Here is a 27,756-nt window from a genome sequence, read left to right as displayed (position 1 = left end):
ACTACATAAAAATCACAGACTGTGTCATGTCAACCTAGGACACTACCACTAGAACGCCTCGCTATAGCTACAGTGGAATTCGAGCTAATGCTTAAAGGAGGAATTATATGCCAGTCATCCAGTCCATGGGCGTCAGCCTTACACCTCGTACCAAAAAAGGTGGAGCCTGGCGTCTGTGTGGCGACTACAGAGCACTGAACGCCATAGCTATTCCGGATTGTTATCCTGTACCTTTGTTAAGGGACTACAATCACGCGCTGCACGGTGCCACAGTCTTTAGTGTGCTAGACTGCGCAAAGGGCTATACACAAATTCCTGTAGTGCCAGAAGGGGTACCAAACACTGCCATAACAACACCCTTTGGATTGTTTGAAAGTAATTTCATGACGTTTGGTCTGGGAAATGCTGCACAGACATGGCAACGTTTTCTGGATTCTGTATTACGAGGATTGACCTTCTGTTTTGCCTACCTGGATGACGTTCTCATATATTCTGCAAACAATTTACAGCACAAGCAGCATTTAAAAGAAGTACTCCTATGCTTAGAGAAGTTTGGAATAGTGTTAAATACAGCGAAAAGCCTGTTTTGCCAACCTGAAGTGGAATTTCTAGGTCATCGCATATCCGCTACAGGTTCAGCACCCTTACCCGGAAAAGCTGAGGCTATTCTACACATGCCCAAGCCTATTATGGTCAAAGAATTAAGAAGATACCTAGGCATGTTAAACTTTTACAGAAGGCATCTACCACGGACAGCTGAACAGCAGGCACCGTTAAACTCATTATTAGCTGGCCCAAAGGTTCCCAGCAATGCAACCATGCAATGCAATGAGGAATCTGATGCAGCATTCGAAGTGACACATCAAAGCCTGGCTCAGGCCGCACTGCTGGCACACAATAAACTAGAAGCACCTTTGGCACTGGTGGTGGACGCTAACCAGTTTGGTGTTGGTGCAGCCCTGCAACAATTGGTGGACGGCACATGGCAACCTCTAGCATACTATTCACACAAGTTGTCACCAGCACAACAACGCTGGAGTGCTTACGATAGAAAATTTTTTGCTGTATATTTAGTGATCAAACATTTCAGACCACAAGTAATTTTTACCCATCATAAGCCCTTGACTTACGCATTCAACAAGAACAGTGACAAATACTCCCCAAGGCAGTATTCTCAATTGGAGTTCATAAGCCAATTCACCACAGGCTTACGCCACATCGCAGGTTTAACTAACGTGGTAGCTGATTGTTTGTCACAGGTATCCAGTATAACACAGTCTGTAACTGTGGCCAAACTAGCGCAAGCCCAGCAGGAAGATGATGAGCTAAACACCCTGTTGAGTGACAACAACACGGCATTGAAGTTACAGCTAGTCGATGTGCCCGGGGAATATATACGACTACATTGTGATGTACAACATGATCGATCAAGCCCTTACGTTCCAATCACACATCGCAGAAGAGTGTTCGATTGTCTCCATGGCCTATTTCACCCCGGTGTGCGAGAAACTACCAGACTGGTGTCCGAAAGATTTGTATAGCCAGGAATAGACCCTAATTGCCGTAACTGGACTAGATCTTGCCCACGCTGTCAGCTATTCAAAGTGAGCAGACACATGCGCCCTCCAATTGGACAATTCCCGGATGTCAAGGCATGCTTCTTGCACAGTCATCTGGATGTCGTTGGACCTCTTCCACCATCAGGTGGTAATCGCTACCTGGTAACAATCATTGACAGGTATACATGCTGGCCGGAAGCAATACCTACCGATAACATCTTGGTGGAAACTCTGACAACGGCATTCATGTCAACCTGGATATCAAGAATCAGCTACCCACTCTACACAACAACTGATAGAGGACGACAGTTTGAATCAGAACTATTTGCTCAGTTAGCAAGATTCTGGGGATACTGCCATCACCACAACACCACCTACCATTCGGCAAGCAACGGAATGGTAGAAAAATGGCACTGTACCTCAAAAGCAGCCCTCATTTGCAACGGTACTAAATGGATGGAAGCATTACCCATTGCACTGTTAGGTCTTAGGACAATCTTTAAACCTGATATGGATGCCTCCCCGGCAGAGTATGTCTACGGAGAAACAATACGTCTGCCTGGAGAGTTTGCTGACGACTCAGGGGTACCGAATGCAGATGTTCAGTCAGAATATTTACAAGGATTGAGAGAAATGATCAAGGAAATCAAACCTGCGAAAGAGTCCACACATGGAGCCCCGGTATCATTCATGCACAACGATTTAAAAACTTGCACGCATGTATTGTTATGCGCAGATGGCGTCAAACCACCACTACACCCGCCATACACTGGACCTCATTGCGTGATATGCAGAGATGCACACACCCTAAACATAGTACTGAATGGGAAACAAGCCACCATATCGCTAAGTATAGTGAAACCTGCTTATATACTTCAAGACACTCTGGCAATGTCAGCATTGCACAGCGATCAGCACAAGACAACGATGCAGAACCCCACTCCGCTACCTCCGCAGTCAGTAAAGCAGCAGCCTTGATGCACCACACATTCAGGCAGACAAGTGCACTTCCCTGCCCGCTACAGAGAGGAACATCTGAACTCTGCTCTCACCAAGGGGTCTCATGTGGTGACTACCGCACACATTGATCGCAGCTGACTCGTAAAATTTGCGCCAACCACAGAGATTATTCTCCACAGTTCGCACGGGAGTCACAGAGAAGAGAGCCATCAACTGTGATTCTCATACCTACCTTTTTACTCTTTGTTATTGATTCTCTTTTATGTATTCTCTTATTTGACAACCTGTTATACGTGAAACAAATAAAAAATAAACTTGAGTTCAGACTCTGTTAGTTTCGGATTTCTAACTGTGTTTGTGTGGGTACACACCTACTTTTGCAACACCTCTGTGCATGCAGTAATTATTCTTATCTTATCCACATGATCCCTATGTGAGTAATACAGAGAGGACTACAGTACATTTGCAAAGTCATAATATAAAGCTGGTTCTTTAAACTTTACAGCAGACTTTCTCAGAATCAATTGTGTCGATCTTCAAGAGGGTTCCAGGTCAGTTCCCTCAGTGGATTACAACCTCTGACCATTCATACTGCCCTGATCTGTATACATTCAATATGCCCTGCTAGACTTATTTGGTAAAGGTCCCACACACTTTAACAATATTCTAGAACTGTTCACACATGTGATTTGTAAGCTATCACCTCCATAGACTGACTGTACTTCCCCAGTATTCTGCCAATAAACTGTAGTCTACCACCTTTACCCACAACTGAGCCTACGTGATCTTTCCTTTTCATACCCCTGTGAGGGATTACACCCAGGTATTTGTATGAGGTGCCAGATTCCAACAGTTACCATTCAACATTTGACCTAAGATTATACCTCCTAATGAGTAGACCATAGCAGGAATTTAATTACTGGCTGAAACTGAAAGATATTTATGAAATTTTGAAAGTCAAATTTCATTGGTCCTGGAAGCCATTACATAGGCAACATGCAACTGGTGCTGGGTATCATGAACCAGGTTAGTCATTTAGTAATACCCGTGGATTAGTGTCTGGGAGAGAAATGCGTCCTGCCCTGGACCCTCTTCACCTTTATTTATGTTAATTATGTACCTACAGTTGTGAATGGTGTTGAGTACAAATTTGCTATGTTTTCAGATGCCAAGCATTGCAACATCTTTCAAACAGTTGGCAGTAACACTTTATCAAAAGTCTTAACTAGTTTATGTTAATGCCCTTATTGTGTTTTGTTATCAATAACTCCACTGTGTCTGAATATGACACAGCAGTCCAGCTGCGTGGCAATGAATGTAATTTTGTGTATGAAAAAAAGGCAGTAATTCTACGTGGCATATTGAGCAGTTCATTGACTGAAAACTTGAGTGTATTATACGTCGATAAACATAATAGTATGGCAAGCATTTTCATTTAAGTACGATCTGTGCTTAGTAGCTGTTCAGGTTTTGGGAAATATGTTACCATAAACTTGCTAACATGAATGAAAGGGTTTGTACATGACTGTGTTTGGATTAGCATGGGCTTGGCAGTGAATGTGTAAATTATCAAATTCCAGAATATATCAAAGTTTTGCCATTATTTCCACCTTTCATTCAAAATTAAGGCCTTTTCTGATGCTTGGAATAGTTACGTTGTATGCTGCCTGGTGCAAGTTTCAGTACAGTAGGTTTCTGCATAGCTTTCCTACCCATGATCTGCCACAGTGGATTCACAGCTAGGTCCAGGTAATGGAAGAAAGAAACCATGCTGCCACAGACAGTCGAACTGGAGATGAGTGATCTGCATTTAATGAAATCTGTGCATTCAGAGAAAATCCATTAGTAAAGATCATAAATATAATTTTTTACTGATAACTAATACAATTTGAATATCAAATAGCAAACAAATTAGGATCAAAAAACGTTGTAAGGTTGTATAATGCATACAGCTGTAATTTATGACAATGTATTCAATCAATTATTGATTAACACTAAAAATTTTGTTATCTGAAGACAGCTGATTTATTAGGAACTACATATCAAAAATTATATTTATGTTCTTCACTAACAAATAATTTTTATGAACCCATATTTTTTTAAAGTGCAGTACAGCTAATGACATTAGCTGATGAACCAACCTGGGTACAACTGTCAAGAACTGGGCATGTTCTCAAGCAGAGAACATTAAACACTGTACTGGCAATTTCTTTGATCAGTGACAAAATTTCATGAATTTAATGAAAAAAAAAGAAAAGACAACTGCATGTAAAAAGATACTGACACACTAAAATGACAGCTTCTTTCAATCTGCAGCTTCATTTTCATTAAGCACTATTGAAAGTGGCAGAATATTACTATGCAATTCCCAGACTTATTATCGACATCTAAAGTCTGTACTCATTTCACAAAAAAACACAAACTGAAATCAACTAATACAACACTGTCCTGTACTTTAAAACTATTCTGTCAAAAATTCTGGAACCTGATTTCCAAGAAAACTAAAGATCTTCTTAAAATATGTTTAATTAGATTTACAAAAATATAAGAAGCTATACTTCAGTATCCATTTCTCATTTAAAGTAACCAAAGTTATTGGGTATAAGTTTTCTGTCTCTGTAGGATAGATAATTGTTTATTTTCTTTGATAAGGAACAAGTATTTTGAGATACGAATAGCTTAGGAAAAAGGCTAAACAGTTCGGAAGACAGACCACTTAGTTGATACTATAGCTGCCTAATTACAAGGCTGTTCAATTTTTTTTTCCCATTAAACATGTTGCATGTTGATATCACAAATCTGACTACTTATTACATACGTGTGGCATGTTCCATCAGACATGCCCAGCAGAACATGCTTCTGTTCTCGATACAGTGACTGTAATTATCAATTTTTGGAGGAAGATACCAATATCAGCATCAATTGGACATTGAAACAATTCACTGGTGAAAGCTAAAAGTTTGTGGTGGACTAGGATTTAAAACCAGATTTCCTGCTTTACATGAGCAGTCACCTAAAACATTCTGGCTACCTGAGCACACCCTTCATTTGATCCAAACTCTAAACCTATCCCACATACAAGATATGTTTGCAGCAATTTTCATATTCCCACTAGAGGTTTGAACCCTATCGTGCACATGCACTGAGGATGTTATCAGTTAGCGTGCTTGAAATTGTGAATGTGGGTCAGATAGAGAGTGTGTTCACATAGCTGAAACAGCTAAGGCAAAGACTTATGTGAAGCAGGAAATCTGGCTTTGAGTCACAGTCTGGCACAAATTTTCACCTTTAGCTACTGAATTATTTTAATAGCTTATTGCAGCTAATGTTAGTACCCCCTCAAAGTAATTGTTGATCAAAAAGTGAAAATACACAACTGGTCAGTTCTATTTAAAGTGGTAGTCCAGCTTTTGGGACAAAATATGCATTTGAATGTAACACTAATCCCAGCTGGCAACCCTACCTCAAATGCTCAGCTTACTGACCATTAGATATGGGCAATAAGCTACAAAATTCCTTCAGAGAGCTGAATCATTCTATAGAGTGAGGGACAGGTGGCTGGATAAAAAGGATATCTATTAAGAACCAAATGTTTCCTGTGATGTCAGCAAGTGGGATGGGTACTATAGGGTAAGTTGCTGCAACAGCCTGTGGTGTAACAGATGACAAGTGGTCTGTTGCATGCGCCATCTATCGCCCCTGGCTTAGCACAAATTCTAATTAAATGATAAAATCGAGTTGCGGGTCAGGATTTCTTAGTTATGTGCATAAATACTGTGGCAGTATTTGGTTTTTATATGTGCAGATAATTCAAACACTGAGCCAGCAACTGGCGCGGACTTTCGTTGATGCGGCAAGTAGTGGGCCGCTATGGAGCAAACACAGTGAGGCTGACGACATTACTCGCTGGAGGTCCAGAGTCGCGGCAGCGGGATACTCCAACACAGTTGTTGGACTTTGGAGGAAAATAATGAAGAATGTATTATGAGGAACTTTGTGTATAGGAGTGAAAGTAGGAAGAAGCAATTTAATGGGCGGTAACGCAGTAGACGGTACCTCAAGAGCAGACTGTACATAGGTATCACAAATAAATTGCTGTAACTATTGTAGAAAAGGAGTTCTGAATAAAAAGTATTACGAGAAGTAGTCAGGCAGCGTCAGTTACTGGTGAATGATCGCCATAGGTGACATTTTCTTCATCAGCTGCACTGTTCCTTCTTTCACTCAATGAATTTAGTCAACATTAAGCTGGAGCTGAACTACGCAAATAATAAAACTCATTAGTAGGGCGGCGACAGCACACTTGGTGACCCTGCAATTGGAAGACAATTTCGCATCCTTGAACCTTGAAGCAACAAATTAATCTAATAAAAATAAAAATGTTTACATAAGAAAGTAGAACATATGAGAGAAGTGAAACCTTTTATTCTTTGAAAGTGATCAAGTATAACGAAAATCACGAAGTAACAAAACGAATACAAACACATGATAAGACAGTTTAACCAGCACTTACAAACATCAAGAACAACCAACAAGTGAGCGATGCTACGAGTTACAGCTATATCACCAAAGAAGTTAATTACATCAGAGCAGACAACGCCAGATGTGCTACAGCCGAGACACACCAGCAGACGATGCTAGCCAACAAGCCAACCACTACAATTCACATTTTGTGAGCTACAACTGTTTAAATATAATTAACTACCATAATGTGATCAGTGATATTTGGAATAAACAGTGATTTCAATACAGTTACGTTTATTAGAAAACAGAGAGAAAAAGAAAAAGATATAATGATAGGCAGTGATTTCTGTACTGTGTATTGTTGTTGTTGTGGTCTTCAGTCCTGAGTCTGGTTTGATGCATCTCTCCATGCTACTCTATCCTGTGCAAGCTTCTTCATCTCCCAGTACCTATTGCAGCCTACATCCTTCTGAATCTGCTTAGTGTATTCATCTCTTGGACTCCCTCTACGAGTTTTACCCCACACGCTGCCCTCCAGTACTAAATTTGTGATGGCTTGATGCCTCAGAACATGTCCTACCAACCGATCCCTTCTTCTAGTCAAGTTGTGCCACAAACTTCTCTTCTTCCCAATCCTATTCAATACCTCCTCATTAGTTACGTGATCTACCCACCTTATCTTCAGCATTCTTCTGTTGCACCACTTTTCAAAAGCTTCTATTCTCTTCTTGTCCAAACTAGTTATCGTCCATGTCTTACTTCCATACATGGCTACACTCCATACAAATACTTTCAGAAACGGCTTCCTGACACCTAAATCTATACTCTATGTTAACAAATTTCTCTTCTTGAGAAACGCTTTCCTTGCCATTGCCAGTCTACATTTTATATCCTCTCTACTTCGACCATCATTGGTTATTTTATTCCCTAAATAGCAAAACTACTTTACTACTTTAAGAGTCTCATTTCCTAATCTAATTCCCTCAGCATCACCCGACTTAATTTGACTACATTCCATTATCCTTGTTTTGCTTTTGTTGATGTTCATCTTATATCCTCCTTTCAAGACACTGTCCATTCCATTATGTATTTGTATTATGAGTATAATATTACTATTGCATGCCAATATTAACATGCAATATGAGTTCAAATATCGAGCAGCTATTACAACAAATGCAACAATTATTTGATCAGAACTTTCACGAACTTTACAAACACACAGGCTCAGAATTTAAATGATTTAAAACAGGAACAGAAACAAGCTTTCACTGACTTTGCAGACGAACAAAACAAGAAATTTGACAACAGGCTAAAACTTTGAATGACTTAAAACAATATTTGGATAAAAGACTTAATGGCCAAATAGAAGCAAATATGAAAAATCTTGAATCTTTTAAAACTGACATTCAAGATTACATTACTCAACAAATTAATGAAAATAATAATAAGCTTTATACTAATTTAGGTAAGTATAAAACAGAAATCAATCAAAACCTGGAAGAGTGGGATAAGGAAAACAGTTCTAACCTAGATACGATTAGAACTGAGTTGCTTACGGATATCCAAAAACCAGTAACGACCTTAACAAACATATGGGGTACTTTTAAGGTTGACATTGTGGATAAGGTGCATACTATCTCTACAGCAACTGCTGTAATGCAAAGTAAAATAACATCATTAACGACCAATGTTATGTCCCAGTTACCTGATTTTACACAGCTACAAAACGAGGTAGAGAATCAAGTATTGATAAACATTAGTGATAAGATAAATGAACTAGAACAGTTAAAAATGTCTAAATTAAACCAAGAATGTCACTTTATTGAGCATAACAATAATTTAGTGAAACATTTTCCATACTTTAAATCTAATGGTAAGACCCATCCAATTGTGTTTTTAAAGGCTTTCCCTAGTTCATTACCTGAGACCTGGACATTTGCATGTAAGATCGATTTTGTAATAGAATATATGGAATATGAAGCTCATGATTGGGGACTAACACACATGGAAGAATTTACTTCATGGTTAGACTTTGGAAATAAATTTAAGGAAAGGTTTTGGTCAAAGGGAGCTCAAGATCAGTTGCGAAAGTACCTTCCGAATCCACCATTCTTTAAGAGGCATAAGGGAACATTGAAAGCTTATGTGCAAAATCATTTAATGAAAAGAAGATACTTAGATAATCCTATACCTGAGGATCAACTGGCTGATGTATTGTTAACACGTTTGCCAGTACAGATACAAAAAGAAGTTTTTTGTAAAGGTTGGGAAACATTAACACAGTTGTTGACAGTATTAGAACACCTGGATATGTTTGATAAAGAGCAAACAGACAGAGCAAATAGATATAAATATAATACTAGACAACACACTTCTAACATACAAAATACGATACAGCAGCTACCGAATGGATATAATGCTTCATCTAATTCAAATCATAGGTCAGGAGAGAGAAATAGTAATAACAATAGATCACAAGAATGGGTTCAATGATCCAAGGGCTTTAAGGGTCAAAGAAATGATAATGATTACTATCAACAGACCACAAATTCGGAAAACGAGGTACGTTATGGGCAGAGGGTCGTTTCGCTGAACGTGAAGTAAGTATTTCAGACCCAACTGATGTTCATTGTTGTGTAAATTTTTTAGAACACAATGGTATTAAGGACGATTTATTAATGGAACAAATTAAAAATACCACTACACACCAAACTGTATTACTGACAGTACAAGACTATGTGGAAAGTTATGCAATTTCATTTGCGCTGGACTTATTCGGTGATGTCAGTATAATATCACTAGAAGTTTTCACAGAATTGAGAAAACACATTAAATGTCTAGTATTACCAGTTACAGGAGACCACTTACTAGGAATAGATGGAAAGAAAAGTAAGGTAGTAACAGAAGAAACAAGGCTATGCTGTACTATTTTATCCTACACATTTCATCACACATTTTCAGTCACAAGAAATCTGATGATACAATTTTTTTTAGGGGCCGACTGGTTGTATAAACATGCAGTGTGTTTACATTTTCTTAACAATACATTATTAATAAAGGATACTGGCAAATACCGTTATCGAAACATGCACATAAATACACAGCTTTCTTATTCAATGGATGAAGTTATCACTTCAAAGTATTACCTTTTGGACTCAATATTAGTGTAGCTGTTTTCATTAGGGCATTAGATAAAGCCTTGTGCCCAGAATTATTGAAACAAATAGTAGTGTATGTTGATGATTTAATGTTAGCATCAGCTTCCTGGAAAGAGCATGTGTGTTTATTACATAGTACTTTAGACACATTACTACAGAGAGAAATAAAGATAAAACTATCAAAATTGTCATTTGTGAAACGATCTGTAAAGTTTCTTCGACATATTGTAGGACCAAATGGAATTTCGCTGAATCCAGATAGATTAAAAGTGGTAACAGAATGTCCATCACTGAAGAATTCAAAACAACTAAAGTCATTTTTAGGACTAGTAGGCTTTTATAGATGCTTCATAAAGGGACAATCCATGAATAATCCACACTTGTTATGATTACTAAAGGCTAGAACGGCATGGATATGGAGAAACAATCAGGAACAGGCTTTCCAAGATATCAAACAATAAATATTGACATCTGAAATACTGCATCATCCTCATTCAAATTTAGAATTTTGTTTGTCAACGGATGCATCCGAGTACGGGTTGGGTGCAGAGTTGTTTCAAGGTGATTTCAACAACACAAATGGGACACATTACACATTGCCTTTCGAGAGTCGTGCATTAAATAAACATGAAATCAACTATGGTATGACTGAAAAAGAGTTACTTCCTTTGGTTTGGGCAATCCGTAAATTTCATTACCTTTTGGGCAGAACACACTTTCATGTATACACAGACCATCAGGCTTTGCAATTTCGAATGGTGAGTAAGCAGCTCAACAGTAAATTGATGTGCTGGGCACTGTTTCTTCAGGAGTACAATATGTCAATAGACTATGTCAAAGGACAATGCAATATTATTCCAGATGTTTAGTCAGGATTGCCATTAGGTATGCAAATAGAAGATCGAACAGAAGGACCGAGATCTACTTTTACAGTTTATTTTATAAGGTCAGCAAATAACAGAGAATAGTTTACAGGGTAGGATCAAATCAGATATATATATAGATGATTATTTTGGTCCAATAGTAAGATCTTTGGAAGGTGATAGAGTACCAACAACATCTAAGGAACATTGGTTATGGACTCAGGATGTATTATTTTGGAGAAACAGAATACAAACAAATGATTGGAGATTATGCATCCCTCACACTGTAGTAAAAGCTCTAACATGGTACATACACAAGGGGTATGCACATTTTGGAGTTCAAACGTGTTTCAGACATTTAAATAGGTTTTATTATTTTAAAAATATGTCAAGGAAGGTAACAGTGGTAATTAGAAGTTGTGAGTTATGCCAGGAAGCAAAAGATGGTAAGTGGATACACCAATATAAGTTATTTCCTGTAATACCTAAGGGCTTATTGGACATAGTGGCACTAGACTTTTATGGTCCATTACCAGCTAGTAGAGGAGGTGTAAAATACATTTTAATAGCATTGGACTGTTGGTCTAAGTATGTGAAACTTTATCCTATAAAGGCAGCTTTGTTGCAGAAATACTTCGTCAATGTGGTAAAACCAAAACGTTTATCATCAAATAATGGCCCACAGTTTATTAGTAAAACATTGTGGAATTTCATAGTGTGGGAGTCAATTAAACATAAAAATTTCAAGGTACCATCCAGAATACAATCCAGCAGGAAGAGTTATGAAGGAACTAGGGCAATACTTTCAAATGTATTGTTACGATAAACATACTAAATGGGCATTACGATTACAGGAATTAGAAACAGTACTTAATGAATTGCCACACATATCAATGGGTTTAGTGCCCATTGAAGTTTTACAGGGGACATTTGTAGGAGAACCATCACTAAAATGTTTCCGATGGCCACAACATACATTAAACAGACAATGTCTTATTAATGAAGAAATCATGTAGAGGTTATTACCAAGTGCAGACAATAGACTTAAAAAAGTTAATAAGTGTCGACCTACATCTGCATTTAAAGTGGGTGATAAAGTACTACCAAGATCTCACCCACATCGTTCATCTTTAACTGGTTCTAAAGACAAATTCTTTTTACGATTCCAAGGACCATACGAGATATTAAACATACCCTTTTCAAAGGCAGTATACCTAATAGATCATGCAACAGGTAAAGATATAGATTATACAATGTGGAACATATAGATCATGCAACAGGTAAAGATATAGGATTATACAAATTGGAACATATAAAGCCATTCATTAAAGAAGACAATTGCTATTCATAGTAAACATGGATACATAGTTTTTTATTTATTTTTTTATTTATCTAAGTTCTTTACTGACTGAGGAAGTGGGTATGTCTCTCTGTGTATTTTTATTTATTACTTGGAGATATAGGATTTACATGATCAAGCTTGTGCACACTGTTAATAATACACGTAATGATGTCTCCTTAATGGGAGGAGTATCAGGAGAGTAGATACTTAGACATCATTACGTAGTTGACTAGTAACAACCATAATTAAAAATTAAAGGAAAAGAGCTTGAGGCTAATGTTATTTAAAGATGGAGGCAGGTAGAGGAATGTTTAAGTATAGAGATGAAGGGATATATGTAGATAAATTATAAATAAGGGGGAAACGTGGTTTGGGAAACATAGTCTTACAAGGTTGGCAGTTTCGGTTATTATGTATTAGGAATATTGTAGAATGGAAGGGTCTTACCTCAAAAGAGAGAAAAGAGATATACCTACATATAGATATATTTAAGGAGATGTAACCTGACCCAAGAGGAAGGCTCTCCATTATTAAATGAGATGCTATCAGGACCCAGAAGGGCAGTGCTCTTGATCTGTTAGGGATATAATGCCAGGTGTAGAATGGTTATCCACCACCATGAATATATTAATAGATGAATTGCATTAACTGACAGGCAAATTAGCCTCCATATTAGCTGTGAAAGATGATTTACAGTAATAATGATGAAATAATATATCTCCTTAGCAGAAATATTTTAAATAACTGTACCTATTCCTCAATGTCTACAGCAATTAATACAAAGCAACCTTTGTACAGAACAATTAAGCTATGAAAACCAGTAGTAAAATTAGTAAATTTAATAATGAGTACAATGTATTGTTATAAGTTGACTGGTTACTAAAGTGTGTATAATAATCATAGGTGTATTAAAATGAGCTGAACAAACTAGGAACAAAGAAGAATGTAAAGTATAACCTATGGTACCACAACTTAAGGTTGAAGTAATTATGACAACATTTTCATATTCAGAAGTAGAGCAAATTTCACATGTGTGTGTAATTGTTATGATGAGAAAAGGGGTGTAAGGAAAAGTAAACAGTGTGATTAATAATTAAGAACTCTAGTTAATGACACTATAATGACTTAGAATTTGAGACAATAATATGATAGACATTGTGCTGTAAGAATGATTAATGAAACAAATAATGAATAAATAGACTTTATATATTAAGTAGGTATGGTAAAGGTAAGAAATACCACATGGGAAATAATACATGGACATGCGGCAAGTAATCAAGATAGTCTATGCAAGGCAGAGTTTAAGGTTATATAAATATTATAATTTTGTATATAGTTAATGTCAAAGGATTTGTGTAGGCTGGGGCTACAGGAGGGATGTGTGGTGTAACAGTCGACAAGTGGCCTGTTGCATGTGCCATCTATCACCCCTGGCTTAGCACAAATACTAATTAAATGATAAAATTGAGTTGCAGGTTAGGATTTCTTAGTTATGTGCATAAATACTGTGGAAGTATTTGGTTTTTATTTGTGCACACAATTCAAACACCGAGCCAGCAACCGGAGCGGACTTTCGTTGATGCAGCAATTAGCGGGCCGCCATGGAGCAAACACAGTGAGGCTGATGACGTTGTTACAGGGAGGTCCAGAGCCACGGTGGTTGGATACTCTGACATGGTTGTTGGACTTCTGAGGGAAAAACGAAGAATGTATAATGAGAAACTTTGTGTATAACAGCGAAAGTAAGAAGAAGCAATTTAATGGCTGGTTACGCAGTAGGTAGTACCTCAAGAGCTTACTGTACATAGGTATCAGAAATAAATCACTGTAACTATTGTAAAAAGGAGTTCTGACTAAGAGTTATTACGAGAAGCAGTCAGACAGCGTCAGTTACTGGTGAATGATCACCATAGGTGACATTTTCTTCATCAGCTGTGCTGTCCCCTCTTTCACTCGATAGATTTAGTCAACATTAAGACAGAGTCGAACTACGCAAATAATAAAACTCATCAATGGGGCGGGGACAGTTAAAGCCGGTCAACAACATGGTGAATTAGTGACTATGGCATACGTCTTTCTGTGAAGAAGTAAGCTATAGATCATGTGTGCTTGTATTTTCACTTGCCTATCTGTTATCATCAGCTTTTGTCAACCACGACAAGACTAAAACACAAGGGACAGTCACTTCTTTCAAATACTACATGAACACAGTAGGACACTTTCTCACCTCATACTTCCACAGCTCGCAAGCCACTGTGACACTGGTGCATATGGTGCTTCAACACGAGTGACAGTGGGTGTTGATGACATCGTTCATTATAACAGTGCTATGGCTATTATATTATTCAACTTTACATTTGTATCACTGCATGTTGTTTTTGTTGTTGTTGTGGTCTTCAGTCCTGAGACTGGTTTGATGCAGCTCTCCATGCTACTCTATCCTGTGCAAGCTTCTACATCACCCAGTACTTACTGCAACCTACATCCTTCTGAATCTGCATAATGTATTCATCTCTTGGTCTCCCTCTACGATTTTTACCCTCCACATTGCCCTCCAATACTAAAGTGGTGATCCCTTGATGCCTCATAACATGTCCTACCAACCGATCCCTTATTCTAGTCAAGGTGCGCCACAAATTTCTCTTCTCCCTAATTCTATTTAGTACCTCCTCATTAGTTATGGGATCTACCCATCTAATCTTCAGCATTCTTCCGTAGCACCACATTTCGAAAGCTTCTATTCTCTTCTTGTCCAAACTAGTTATCGTCCATGTTTCACTTCCATACACGGCCACACTCCATACGAATACTTTCAGAAACGACTTCCTAACACCTAAATCTATACTCAATGTTAACAAATTCCTCTTCTTCAGAAATGATTTCCTTGCCATTGCCACTCTACATTTTATATCCTCTCTAGTTCGACCATCACCAATTAATTTGCTCCCCAAATAACAAAATTCCTTTACTACTTTAGGTGTCTCATTTCCTAATCTAATTCCCTCAGCATCACCTGACTTAATTTGACTACATTCCATTATCCTCGTTTTGCTTTTGTTGATGTTCATCTTATATCCTCCTTTCAAGACACTGTCCATTCTGTTCAACTGCTCTTTCAGGTCCTTTGATGTCTCTGACAGAATTACAATGTCATTGGCGAACCTCAAAATTTTTATTTCTTCTCCATGGATTTTAACTCACATTCTGAATTTTCCTTTGTTTCCTTTAATGCCTGCTCAATATACAGATTGAATAACATTGGGGATACGCTACAACACTGTCTCACTCCCTTCCCAACAACTGCTTCCCTTTCATGTCCCTCGACTCTTATAACTGCCATCTGGTTTCTGAACAAATTGTAAATGGCCTTTCGCTCCCTATATTTTACCCCTGCCACCTTCAGAATTTGAAAGAGTATTCCAGTCAACAATGTCAAAATCTCTCTCTTAGTCTACAAATGCTAGAAATATAGGTTTTCCTTTCATTAATCTATTTTTCTAAGATAATTTGTAGGGTCATTATTGCCTCACGTGTTCCACCATCTCTACAGAATTCAAACTGATCTTCCCTGAGGTCAGCTTCTACCAGTTTTTCCACTCATCTGTAAAGAATTTGTGTTAGTATTTTGCAGCCATGACTTATTGAACTGATAAATCGGTAAGTTTCACATCCGTCAACACCTGCTTTCTTTGGGATTGGGATTATTATATTCTTCTTGAAGTCTGAGAGTATTTCACCTTTCTCATACATCTTGCTCACTAAATGGTAGAGTTTTGTTAGGCGTGGCCCTCCCAAGGCTGTCATTAGTTCTAATGGGATGTTGTCTACTCCCGGGGTCTTGTTTCAGCTTAGATCTTTCAGTGCTGTGTCAAACTCTTCACGCAGTATCATATCTCCCATTTAATCTTCATCTACATTCTCTTCCATTTCTATAATATTGTCCTCAGGAACATCACCCTTGTATAGACCCTCTATATACTCCTTCCACCTTTCTGCTTTCCCTTCCTTGTTTAGTACTGGGTTTCCATCTGAGCTCTTGATATTCATGCAAGTCATCCTCTTTTCTCCAAAGGTCACTTTAATTTCCCTGTAGGCAGTATCTATCTTACCCTTAGTGACATGTGCCTCTACATCCTTACATTTTTCCTCTAGCCATCCCTTCTTAGCCATTTTGCACTTCCTGTCGATCTCATTTTTGAGACGTTGGTATTCCTTTTTGCCTGCTTCATTTACTGCATTTTTTATTTTCTCCTTTCATCAATTAAATTCAGTATCTCTTCTGTTACCCAAGGATTTCTACTAGCCATCATCTTTTTACCTAGTTGATCGTCTGCTGCCTTCACTATTTCATCCCTCAAAGCTACCCATACTACTTCTACTGTATTTCTTTCCCCCATTCCTGTCAATCATTCCCCAATACCCTCCCTGAAACACTATACAACCTCTGTATCTGTCAGTTTATCCAGGTCCCATCTCGTTAAATTCCCACCTTTTTGCAGTTTCTTCAGTTTTAATCTACAGTTCATAACCAATAAATTGTGGTCAGATTCCACATCTGCCCCTGGAAATGTCTTACAATTTAAAACCTGGTTCCTAAATCTCTGTCTCACCATAATATAATCTATCTGAAACCTTTTAGTATCTCCAGGGCTCTTCCATGTATACAACCTTCTTTTATGATTCTTGAACCAAGTGTTAGCTATGATTAAGTTATGATTAAGTTATGCTCTGTGCAAAATTCTACCAGGCAGCTTCCTCTTTCATTCATTGTCCCCATTCCATATTCACCTACTATGTTTCCTTCTCTTCCTTTTCCTACTACCAAATTCCAGTCACCCATGTCTATTAAATTTTCGTCTCCCTTCACTATCTGAATAATTTCTTTTATCTCATCATACATTTCATCAATCTCTTCGTCATCTGTGGAGCTAGTTGGCATATAAACTTGTACTACTGTAGTAGGCACGGGCTTCATGTCCGTCTTGGCCACTATAATGCATTCACTATGCTGTTTGTAGTAGCTTACCCACACTCTTATTTTTTTTATTCATTACTATAGCTACTGCTGCATTACCCCCATTTGATTTTGTATTTATAACCCTGTATTCACGTGATCATAAGTCTTGTTCCTCCTGCCACTGAACTTCACTAATTCCCACTATATCTAACCTTAACCTATCGATTTCCCTTTTCAAACTTTCTAACCTACTCGCCCGATTAAGGGATCTGACATTCCATGCTGCGACCCGTAAAACACCAGTTTTCTTTTTCCTGATAACGACGTCCTCCTGAGTCTGGTGATTCACAATGGCACACACAGGGACACATTGAATTTGTGTTAATGGGTGGTGGGTGAAGTACCAGAGTGATTGCTGCTGACTTCAATGTCCGGCATCCTGAGAGAAATGGTATTTCACACACGACACTATTCAAGTTACTTGACAAGCCATGTATTGGACGTCGAAGAACAACCACTGATGACAAGATGGTAAGAAATTTTGTCACTCTTTGTGGTAAGTCCACATCACTGCATGCACTGGTTATCAGTAACATCTGGTGTCAAGGTTTAAAGCTGTGTGTGTTGAACACACACTTGTGGCACCTGTATTAGCTACAGTCTCAGTATCATCTCTGATGGTGATTCTGATTGGCAGGTGCAATTTGTGGACTGGGCTTTTGATCAGTGTAATAGGAATCCAAACTTCATATGACAGGTGTTGTTGAGTGACAAAGTTAATTTTTATGTACAAGGAGAAGTAAATCATTTACACTTGTCAGATGCTAACACTCTGGTGCGTGGATCCCTAGACACGTGCTAATGGTCAAAAATTGATCATCTGTCATGGGATTTGGGCCAAGAATCGTTGGTCCAGTGTTTATTGGTGGAATCTTGAATGGTGTGAAGTATCTTAATATGATCCATGGTTATGTGCTTCCAACACTGATGAATCAGAGAGTGATTCCCCAACCACCTTCCAATGAGACTGTGCACCTCCCCAATAAGCCACTGAAGTCAGACTGTTTCTGGCTGAAATATTTTGGAGGTCACTGGATAAGTAGGACGGGTTTTATTGAATGGCCACCACAGGATCCTGATCTTACAGCTGGAGCCTCAGATCCTGTGATGTGTGCAGCATGACTCGCAAAACTGGACTGGCACAATGGACGTCATATTGAGCATATGCTGTAATGCTGACTTTGACAAGTGTCCCAAAATTTCATAGATCATAACTCCTACACAAATAAAGGTATCTTACAACAGTTTTCACATGTTTATTCCTGAGAAAGAAGCAGTTCAGAATGATGTCATACATAATCCTCTCCCTATGTTACTTTAAATTTTAACTGTTTAAAAATGCACCTGAATAGTAAAATGTTTTTCACATAGTATTTTTCATTGCTTCACATGTCAGAGCTTTGTAACATGACGAAAAAGGGAAATACTGTTACTTTGAACAAGTAACTTCCTGTTCTTCCCAAATGGTACCAGACTTCACAAACCCCAGCATCCCATAGTACCTGTGAAGTTAGTGGTAAGCAAGACAAATGGTCTGCTTTGGTTTACTGGGAGCATATTAGATAAGTGCGGTTCATCTGCAAAGAAGACTGCATGTAGAACAGTAGTGTTACCTACACTTTTGTACTGTTTAACTGAATGGGATTTGCACCAGATTGGACTGAAGTATGACATCGAAGCAATTCAGAGGCAGGCTGCTGGATTTGTTGCTGGTGGGTCTGATCAGCATGCAAGAGTCATGGGTATGCTTTGGGAACTCAAATGGGAGTCCCTGAATGCAAGAAGACGTGCACTTCTAACAACATGACAGTTAAGAGATCTAACATTTGAAGCTGACTGCAGAACTAGCCTACTGCTGCCAACAAATATTTAATGAAACAACATATGAGAAACTAGGACTCATATGGAGAAATGTACTCAGTTTTTTCCCCTCACTCCATCTGAGACTGGAACAAGAAAGGTAACTACTAGTAGTGGTACAATATACCCTCCACGAAGCACTGTGGGGTGGTTTGCTGAGGATGCAGATATACCTCCAACGATGCAGGTCATATGGAGTCAAATAAACCTACTCTGTTTCTGCAGAAATGGAGTAATTATTCTTGCAAATCACCCTCTTAAATTCTTTTCTTCCAGATAACCAAATTTAGTATTTGTATTGAGCCTACCATTGTCATTTGATTCACAATCAGATATCAGTTTTCGTTTTCTGATTCTCACATCCATGGCCGATTTACATTTGCCTTGAAACACTGATATTCACTTATGTGTTTTTGCAAACAAATTATGTTATATTATTGCATTAGGTGAGCACTTGAAAATCATAAGTTTTTCAAAATTTGTATGTGGTAAGATTACAAATTATTTGACTACTGCAAATACAATGGCAGGTTGGCTAGTGCAAATAATTTCTATTCACTTGCACATTTTATAAATAAGAAGACTGGTCAATCAAAGGATACAATCTCACCTGTCCACTTTTACCAGTGACTGAGTGTGATTATTTTTCAGCATTGTTACCAGAATTGATCAGCATCCTTTGTTTTGAAGCTGGGTGATGTGTTTCAAGCAAAGCTTTTGACAACTGTGGCAATTGTAGCTTCTGATCTCTAAATCTGCATTATCAGATGGAGAGTTGCACTCCCCTTGATAGGAAGGGGTGCACTACTCAAAGTAAGAGGCTACTTGGTTAACCAAGCACTTGTGGAGTGTACATAAGGGTCTTAATCTAGGCGGTCATTTGAGGCCCTCTGGTGAGCACTTGGCAGTTGATTTGCAGATAGTCTAATCAGACTGCTTCCAGAATAAGGATATTTTAAACTGCCAAAATTCAACCAGTGTGTTGTCAAAGTTAAGTTTCTGAATTTACTCCTCTCCAGAAATTTCTCACACTCAAATTCTTCTTGGGATTGAGAGGTGAAAAACTTGCAGCAGAAAGGTCTGAAATATTTAATGACGCATGGAACATTTATTGCAAAGGCATTGGACACCATAGGAGGGAGTGTTCATTGATGTTCACAAAAGTATTAAACCATTTAGGATGGAAAGGTGTAGCTGAAGTTACCTTGACATGAGTAGCAGGTCTAGGTGAAAAGTAATTTATCAGGTGTTTTTACTGGACAGCTGATTCCACCACAGTAGTTTTGGAAAAAATTCAAGGAGGACTACACTCAGTAGCATAGGAAATTCACGTCTTTCATTAGCTGGAGGCAACTTTTGCTATTTAAGAATAGACTGGGGCAACAATGGCCTGACTGTAGTGGTTAGCAACAACCCAGCTTGTGAAGTGTTTTGAACATTTTCCAGAAACTGTCTTGAGCAACTAGTTCAACAGCCAAGATATAATGGAAATATTTTAGACCTTTTCAACTTAAGATCAAACTGTTGAAGGTATTTTCATTCACTATTGAATTACGATCTTATATTCAGGGGTCTCGTTGATGATGAAAGTGTGTGCTGAATAGAAGCATGTAATAAAGATAATGCACGGTTTTCACTCTAGAAACTTTTCCAAAAAGCTCTTGAAAATGAATGGGTGTGGTGTTGACAGCTTCCAACTTATTTACTTCCTTATGAGATTTGTCGGTAATGATCAATGACAGAAATAGCTGTGTGGTGGCTGCACCAAAGAAACGCGTGAAGGGTGTGATTGCAGCACAGCTGACAAGTCACTGGTGCCAAGCATGCATGTGGCCCACACACACACAGTTTTTCCATTACGTCAAAGTCTGGCAACAGTGTGTAACTTGCAGGTCGACAAGGCACAGAAAAGGCAGGCAATGCGAGCTGGTCAACGTGACGTGACACACGTTTCTGAGATTTCTCTTCACAAACCATGTGGGTCAAACTAATGAGTCTCACCACAAATGCATACTTGTGAATTCATTAATTTCATAGTGTGCATCCATTCATTTCCTGGTGCTTTTTCTACCTTTTGCGAAGGTCACGACACTCCGTGGGATGTGCTGAAAAGTGAACTTCCAGAGATGCAGCCTTTTACTCTCTCAGTTCACACAGTCAACCCATGGCTTGCCACTGGAGTGTAAAACCTTCTGAAACACTGATATGACCTAGCTGCAAGTACAACATGGTTGTATGAATGGACATTAATGACAGATGTTTGTACCAACTTGCAAGATATGGATAAATGTGTCATTGACAAAAATGACTCATCATTTCCAGTCACCAAGTCTGTCCCACGAGCACCATGTATGGGCATGCCAGTAAAGCCTGTTCACTGCACACTTATGTGTAGGCACTGCTAACTACATACCCCATCACTGGTGACTGATATGATCTGAGACTAAATGAGATGATAAATGATCATCGGTTCAAAATGGTCAAATGGATTTGAGCACTATGGGACTCAACAGCTCAGGTCATCAGTCCCCTAGAACTTATAACTACTTAAACCTAACTAACCTAAGGACATCACACACATCCATGCCCGAGGCAGGATTTGAACCTGCGACCGTAGCGGTCAAGCGGTTCCAGCCTGTAGTGCCTAGAACCGTTCGGCCACTCCAGCTGGCTGATCAAAGTGTGACTTGACTAAGCTAAGATGGTGACAAGCCCTGCTCGCAAACAACCACAGGCTGTAGAGGGAGATACAATCATGCCCTACACAATCCGGCATCGTGCAGCCGCAGACAGCCAAAGAAAATTTTAGAGCACGAAACTCCACCACACTGATGCCTCCTACAATTACAGGAGCACCCACAAGCACTGAATGGGTGTTGGGCAGGCTACTTGGCCCTGCGACCTTCTAATACGGTTTGGCCAAACAGAGGCTGTCTTCATGAACATCTGTGTAACCTGTTACCTTGCAAAATTTGAGCTTTTAATTAACCAACTGTACCAAAAATGCATGGCTTAAGTGCAGGATATAACACTGACGTACCAATGCATTCATCATATAAACAACTGCAGATAGAGCTGATCCAGCGGATCTCACCATGGAAAAAGCAATGGGTGCACTTAGTGCTAGGACAAGAGAAATGCTCCAGCTCTGCCTGCCTCTGGCCAGCCCAGTACTCACAGTCTCAACTTATCACCATACTCTATCAGCTGCTGGAACACTCCCACATGCAGCCGCAGTATACGCTACCAATCTTCTGCAGGTGCAGTTTCTCCTGTGATTGGTGCATGTGCAGCAGCTTCCACACACCCCGCAGCTGCTGTGGGTGCCACCACTGCAGCTCCACTCACCTTTCCAATGGGCAATGATTGCTTGTCTTTCATCGAGAGCCCACAAGCTCAATTCAGAAAAAAGGGGAATCTGAGAATTTAAATGGAAAAAGAAAATGATGAATCATCAGATCCAGATAGCTCTCCAACAAAGAGGAGATGATGTGATGATGCAGTACCAGCCCATCATCAGGTGTCTGGCAGCTGCTCAACCTCTGCAGAGAGGTCAATTGGAGCAGATTCTCACTAGCCAGCTCTGGAGTACCTCTCCTTGAGGGGGGATCTGGGTGGCAGCCACACCACAGAGACACACAAGAGCATAACTGCAGCACAGCCGACAAGCACAGAGTGCCAGCAATCACACTGCCCAAGTGCACAACTTTCCCATTATGCCAAATTTTGGCAATAGTGCATTGTGCTCCGGCTCTCACAGGATGAAGCATGTGGGCAGTGTGAGCTGGTCAACATTACACAAAATGTCTCTGATCTTCCTCAGTGCCAACCACATGGGTTAAAATGGCTCCCCACAAAAACATATGCAGTCTTGCACATTTGCTCAATTCATGGCATGCATCTGTTCATTTAGTGATGCATTTTTCCCACCCATGAAAGTCACAAGCCTCCATCAGCTGCACAAAAAACTTTACTTTCAGAGACGCGGCGTTTTCAGTCCATGCGGTTATGCCACGGCTCACCACCGGAGCGTATAGCCTCTGCTTTCATTGATCGAGCCATACTGTCAGTGCAATGCACCTGTACAGACAGATATTGATGACCAATGTTGTCTGTACCATCTTGTAAGGTACGGGAAAATAAATGGGTATCACAAATGAAAATGACTCTTCATTTCCCCTCATGAAGCCTGTCCCCTGAGCATAGTAAGTGGGTGTAGCCATGAAGCCAAATCATTCCATGTTTATGACGAAAAGATCCATTGGCCTAAGTGTGGCATAGAAGAAAGTGACGTATTTTCATAAAAATGTATCACATACGTATTGATGCAAAGAATTTAATAGGTAATAAAACTCAATACAAACAAAATGAAATCTTATCTGCTTGACAAATAATTCTACTCTCTAGAACTAGTTAAGAATACAAATAGTCTTAAAGACCTCAACAGCGAGTGAGAATACTATTTCCTATCATGTGTGTGGGTGCCAACCTTCCTACCACTATATATGAGTGGTGCCTTTCTCTTATACAGGCTTTTACAACTGGGTAGACACACAGCATGTTCTCCAGTTCCTATAATTGGTCATCTAGGAGTCTTGTCCAGAAGTTTATCACTTGGATGCAAATGACGCCACAAACCTGAGAGTAATGGATCCTCCCACAAGAAGAGGAAGCCATTTGTGGAAGGGCTATGTCCAGTGCACAGACTGGTAAGCAGAACCTGCTTCCAGCTTAGAGGGTGACACGAAGTCTAAAGTGTGTCATGACTGTGCGATCAATTTGGGGAACCACAGTTTAAATGGCTGAAGGTGACAGACAGGTTTCCCACAGACATGTGATGAGACAGTTCGATAATGAGATGACAGCATGCCTAGGGATGGGACTCTGACAAACACCACCATCCCGAAATGCTTCCTTGGCTGCTCTGTTGGCCATGTCGATTCCCTGTATCCTGATGTGGCCAGGTATCCAGTTAAAGATCACGTCCTTGCAAAGCTGTTGGAGCCACTGTAAGGAGTCATTATGAGCTAGTTTGTCTTCTTTATTTTTTCATTTGTTGTCCTCTGTGTCGATGTACTAGCTGCAAAAATAGGGGGTGGAAATGCAGTACTGTCTGCCGTAAATAATGAAGCCCACAGGTACACATTTGCAATTAAGAGCTGTTTACTTTCACTTCACACAACCTCCCATATACACATTTAATACGGCCAGTGCACTACTGTTTAACTTTCGATAAGTCTCATTAATACACTCCTGGAAATTGAAATAAGAACACCGTGAATTCATTGTCCCAGGAAGGGGAAACTTTATTGACACATTCCTGGGGTCAGATACATCACATGATCACACTGACAGAACCACAGGCACATAGACACAGGCAACAGAGCATGCACAATGTCGGCACTAGTACAGTGTATATCCACCTTTCGCAGCAATGCAGGCTGCTATTCTCCCATGGAGACGATCGTAGAGATGCTGGATGTAGTCCTGTGGAACGGCTTGCCATGCCATTTCCACCTGGCGCCTCAGTTGGACCAGCGTTCGTGCTGGACGTGCAGACCGCGTGAGACGACGCTTCATCCAGTCCCAAACATGCTCAATGGGGGACAGATCCGGAGATCGTGCTGGCCAGGGTAGTTGACTTACACCTTCTAGAGCACGTTGGGTGGCACGGGATACATGCGGACGTGCATTGTCCTGTTGGAACAGTAAGTTCCCTTGCCGGTCTAGGAATGGTAGAACGATGAGTTCGATGATGGCTTGAATGTACCGTGCACTATTCAGTGTCCCCTCGACGATCACCAGTGGTGTACGGCCAGTGTAGGAGATCGCTCCCCACACCATGATGCCGGGTGTTGGCCCTGTGTGCCTCGGTCGTATGCAGTCAAGATTGTGGCGCTCACCTGCACGGCGCCAAACACGCATACGACCATCATTGGCACCAAGGCAGAAGCGACTCTCATCGCTGAAGACGACACGTCTCCATTCGTCCCTCCATTCACGCCTGTCGCGACACCACTGGAGGCGGGCTGCACGATGTTGGGGCGTGAGCGGAAGACGGCCTAACGGTGTGCGGGACCGTAGCCCAGCTTCATGGAGACGGTTGCGAATGGTCCTCGCCGATACCCCAGGAGCAACAGTGTCCCTAATTTGCTGGGAAGTGGCGGTGTGGTCCCCTACGGCACTGCGTAGGATCCTACGGTCTTGGCATGCATCCGTGCGTCGCTGCGGTCTGGTCCCAGGTCGACGGGCACGTGCACCTTCCGCCGACCACTGGCGACAACATCGATGTACTGTGGAGACCTCACGCCCCACGTGTTGAGCAATTCGGCGGTACGTCCACCCGGCCTCCCGCATGCCCACTATACGCCCTCGCTCAAAGTCCGTCAACTGCACATACGGTTCACGTCCACGCTGTCGCGGCATGCTACCAGTGTTAAAGACTGCGATGGAGCTCCGTATGCCACGGCAAACTGGCTGACACTGACGGCGGCGGTGCACAAATGCTGCGCAGCTAGCGCCATTCGACGGCCAACACCGCGGTTCCTGGTGTGTCCGCTGTGCCGTGCGTGTGATCATTGCTTGTACAGCCCTCTCGCAGTGTCCGGAGCAAGTATGGTGGGTCTGACACACCGGTGTCAATGTGTTCTTTTTTCCATTTCCAGGAGTGTAGTTTTCAGGCAAACATCCACATACTGTTACAATAGTTTAGTGTTGAATATCTATGAGCAGTAAAAATGTAATTCACAGTTCTTCCAGAATAATCAGGTACATATGGAATAGACATTATCATTGTTTTAACACATGGCCTAATTTTGTTACACTTATTGTACAGTTAAGTTGATACTTTGTTGTTGATCTAACCAACACGGATTTCTCTTCTTAAACTCATCCATGGACTGACTGTCTTGGGACCTAAAATTGGGCCCTTATATATCCTCACAATAATACGTGCTGAAGCTACACATTATTCAAAGTTAAATTTGCAGAAATTACAATTAACCCTTTAACTGTTCTGGATGTGTTAACATGCATGCATTTGTACCTGTCGCTGTGTGCTATGAAGGTGTTTGCCACTAGGTGATCTGTGGACTACTACTACTACTACTACTACTACTACTACTAGTAATATTTTAAGGCACTCAATTACTATACTTGATGTTTCAAAGTGCAGTTTCTCACAGGGAGTGTTGAGATCTAGGTTACTATACTTTTGTGTAGGTGGTGCTAAATATTAAAGATAGTAGTTGTTATAAGAGAAGGAAAAACAGGGAGTGGTATACGCCACAGTTAGGGAAAACGAAAGACACTGTTATGCTCTATTCTGGTATGTACAAGAACAGCAAATCTGAACTACATATAGAATTATATTCCAGAGCTAAGTGTAATTATAGACAGGCTATTAATGATGCTAAGAAGCTGTGTAATACAGCCCTCATTGAAAAGTCTAAAAATAAATGCAAAAAAGTCTGGAGTATAATTAACTTTGTGGCACACACTAAAGAAAAAGACTTTTTGCCATATCCCCAGATGAATTCAATAAATTCTGCGTCCAATCTATTGGAGAAATATGCAGCTCAATAGACAAACCTCTAGAAAATGCCTATAACTTCATTGACTACTATTTTGAAAGGCCCCACCAGAGCATTTTCAACTTCACAGAGGTGTCTACCAATAAAATTCTGAAAATAGTTAAAATTTTCAAAGCCTCAGATAGCGTTGATTACTATGATTTATCATGTAACTTATTGAAAGATACTATTGACTGCATAATTGATCCCTTAACCTACTGTGTAAAAAAATGTCTAGCTGAAAACAAATTTTCTGATGTACTAAAAATATCTAGAGTGGTCCCAGTATATAAGAAAGGTGATAAGAACTGTCCTGCTAGTTACAGACTAGTATCGTTAACTTCTGTTTTCTCAAAAATTCTCGAAACAATTATGTATAATCAAGTTAGTATGTATTTAGATAACTTAAACTTAATCAGTGACAAACTATATGGATTCATGAAAGGTAAATGCACAACACATGCTTGTAAAATTTGTTCTGGATGTGTTTAAGGCTAGGGGATTTGCTCAGGCTACATTTTGTGATTCGAGCAGAGCGTTTGACTGTGTGGAACATGATACTTTACTGAATAAGCTATCCTATTATGGTTTTGCTAATAGCAGCATAAATATGATTAAATCCTTCCTTGAGAACCGCCAACAAGTAGCATGCATTAACAGGGAGTAGTCAGATCTGATTAATGTTAGGTCTGGCGTGCCACAGCGCTCAGTACTTGGAGCTCTATTGCTTTTACTTATGATTAATGACCTGCCATCTTTTGTAAACTCTCACACAATAAAGTATGCCAATGACACAACTTTTTTAAATAAAAGCTCAGATTTAAACACACTAAAAAATATAGTTAAAGATACCTTTGCTCAGAGTTCATTATGGTTTAGAGCAAATGGTTTTCTACTAAATGAAAGTAAGACCCAGGCACTTTCCTTCTGCTTAAGAGAGAATCATGACTTAGAAAGTAGAA

General features: G+C 39.8%; 1 protein-coding gene across 1 annotated transcript in view; it reads left to right on the top strand.

Moving 5' to 3' along the window:
- Positions 1 to 818: 818 nt before the first annotated feature.
- Positions 819 to 27,756, top strand: part of LOC124605871 (caldesmon-like) — a 103,144-nt gene continuing 76,206 nt past the window's right edge. Inside the window, exon 1 of the mRNA XM_047137818.1 lies at positions 819 to 1,038. Within this exon, the coding sequence (XP_046993774.1) occupies positions 819 to 1,038 (220 nt within the window). The remainder of the gene's footprint in view (positions 1,039 to 27,756) is intronic.

Source organism: Schistocerca americana, chromosome 3, assembly GCF_021461395.2.
Source record: "Schistocerca americana isolate TAMUIC-IGC-003095 chromosome 3, iqSchAmer2.1, whole genome shotgun sequence".
In the NCBI taxonomy this organism is placed as follows: domain Eukaryota; kingdom Metazoa; phylum Arthropoda; class Insecta; order Orthoptera; family Acrididae; genus Schistocerca; species Schistocerca americana.
Note: the sequence above shows the minus strand (reverse complement) of the source record. Positions and strands in the feature narration are given on the sequence as shown.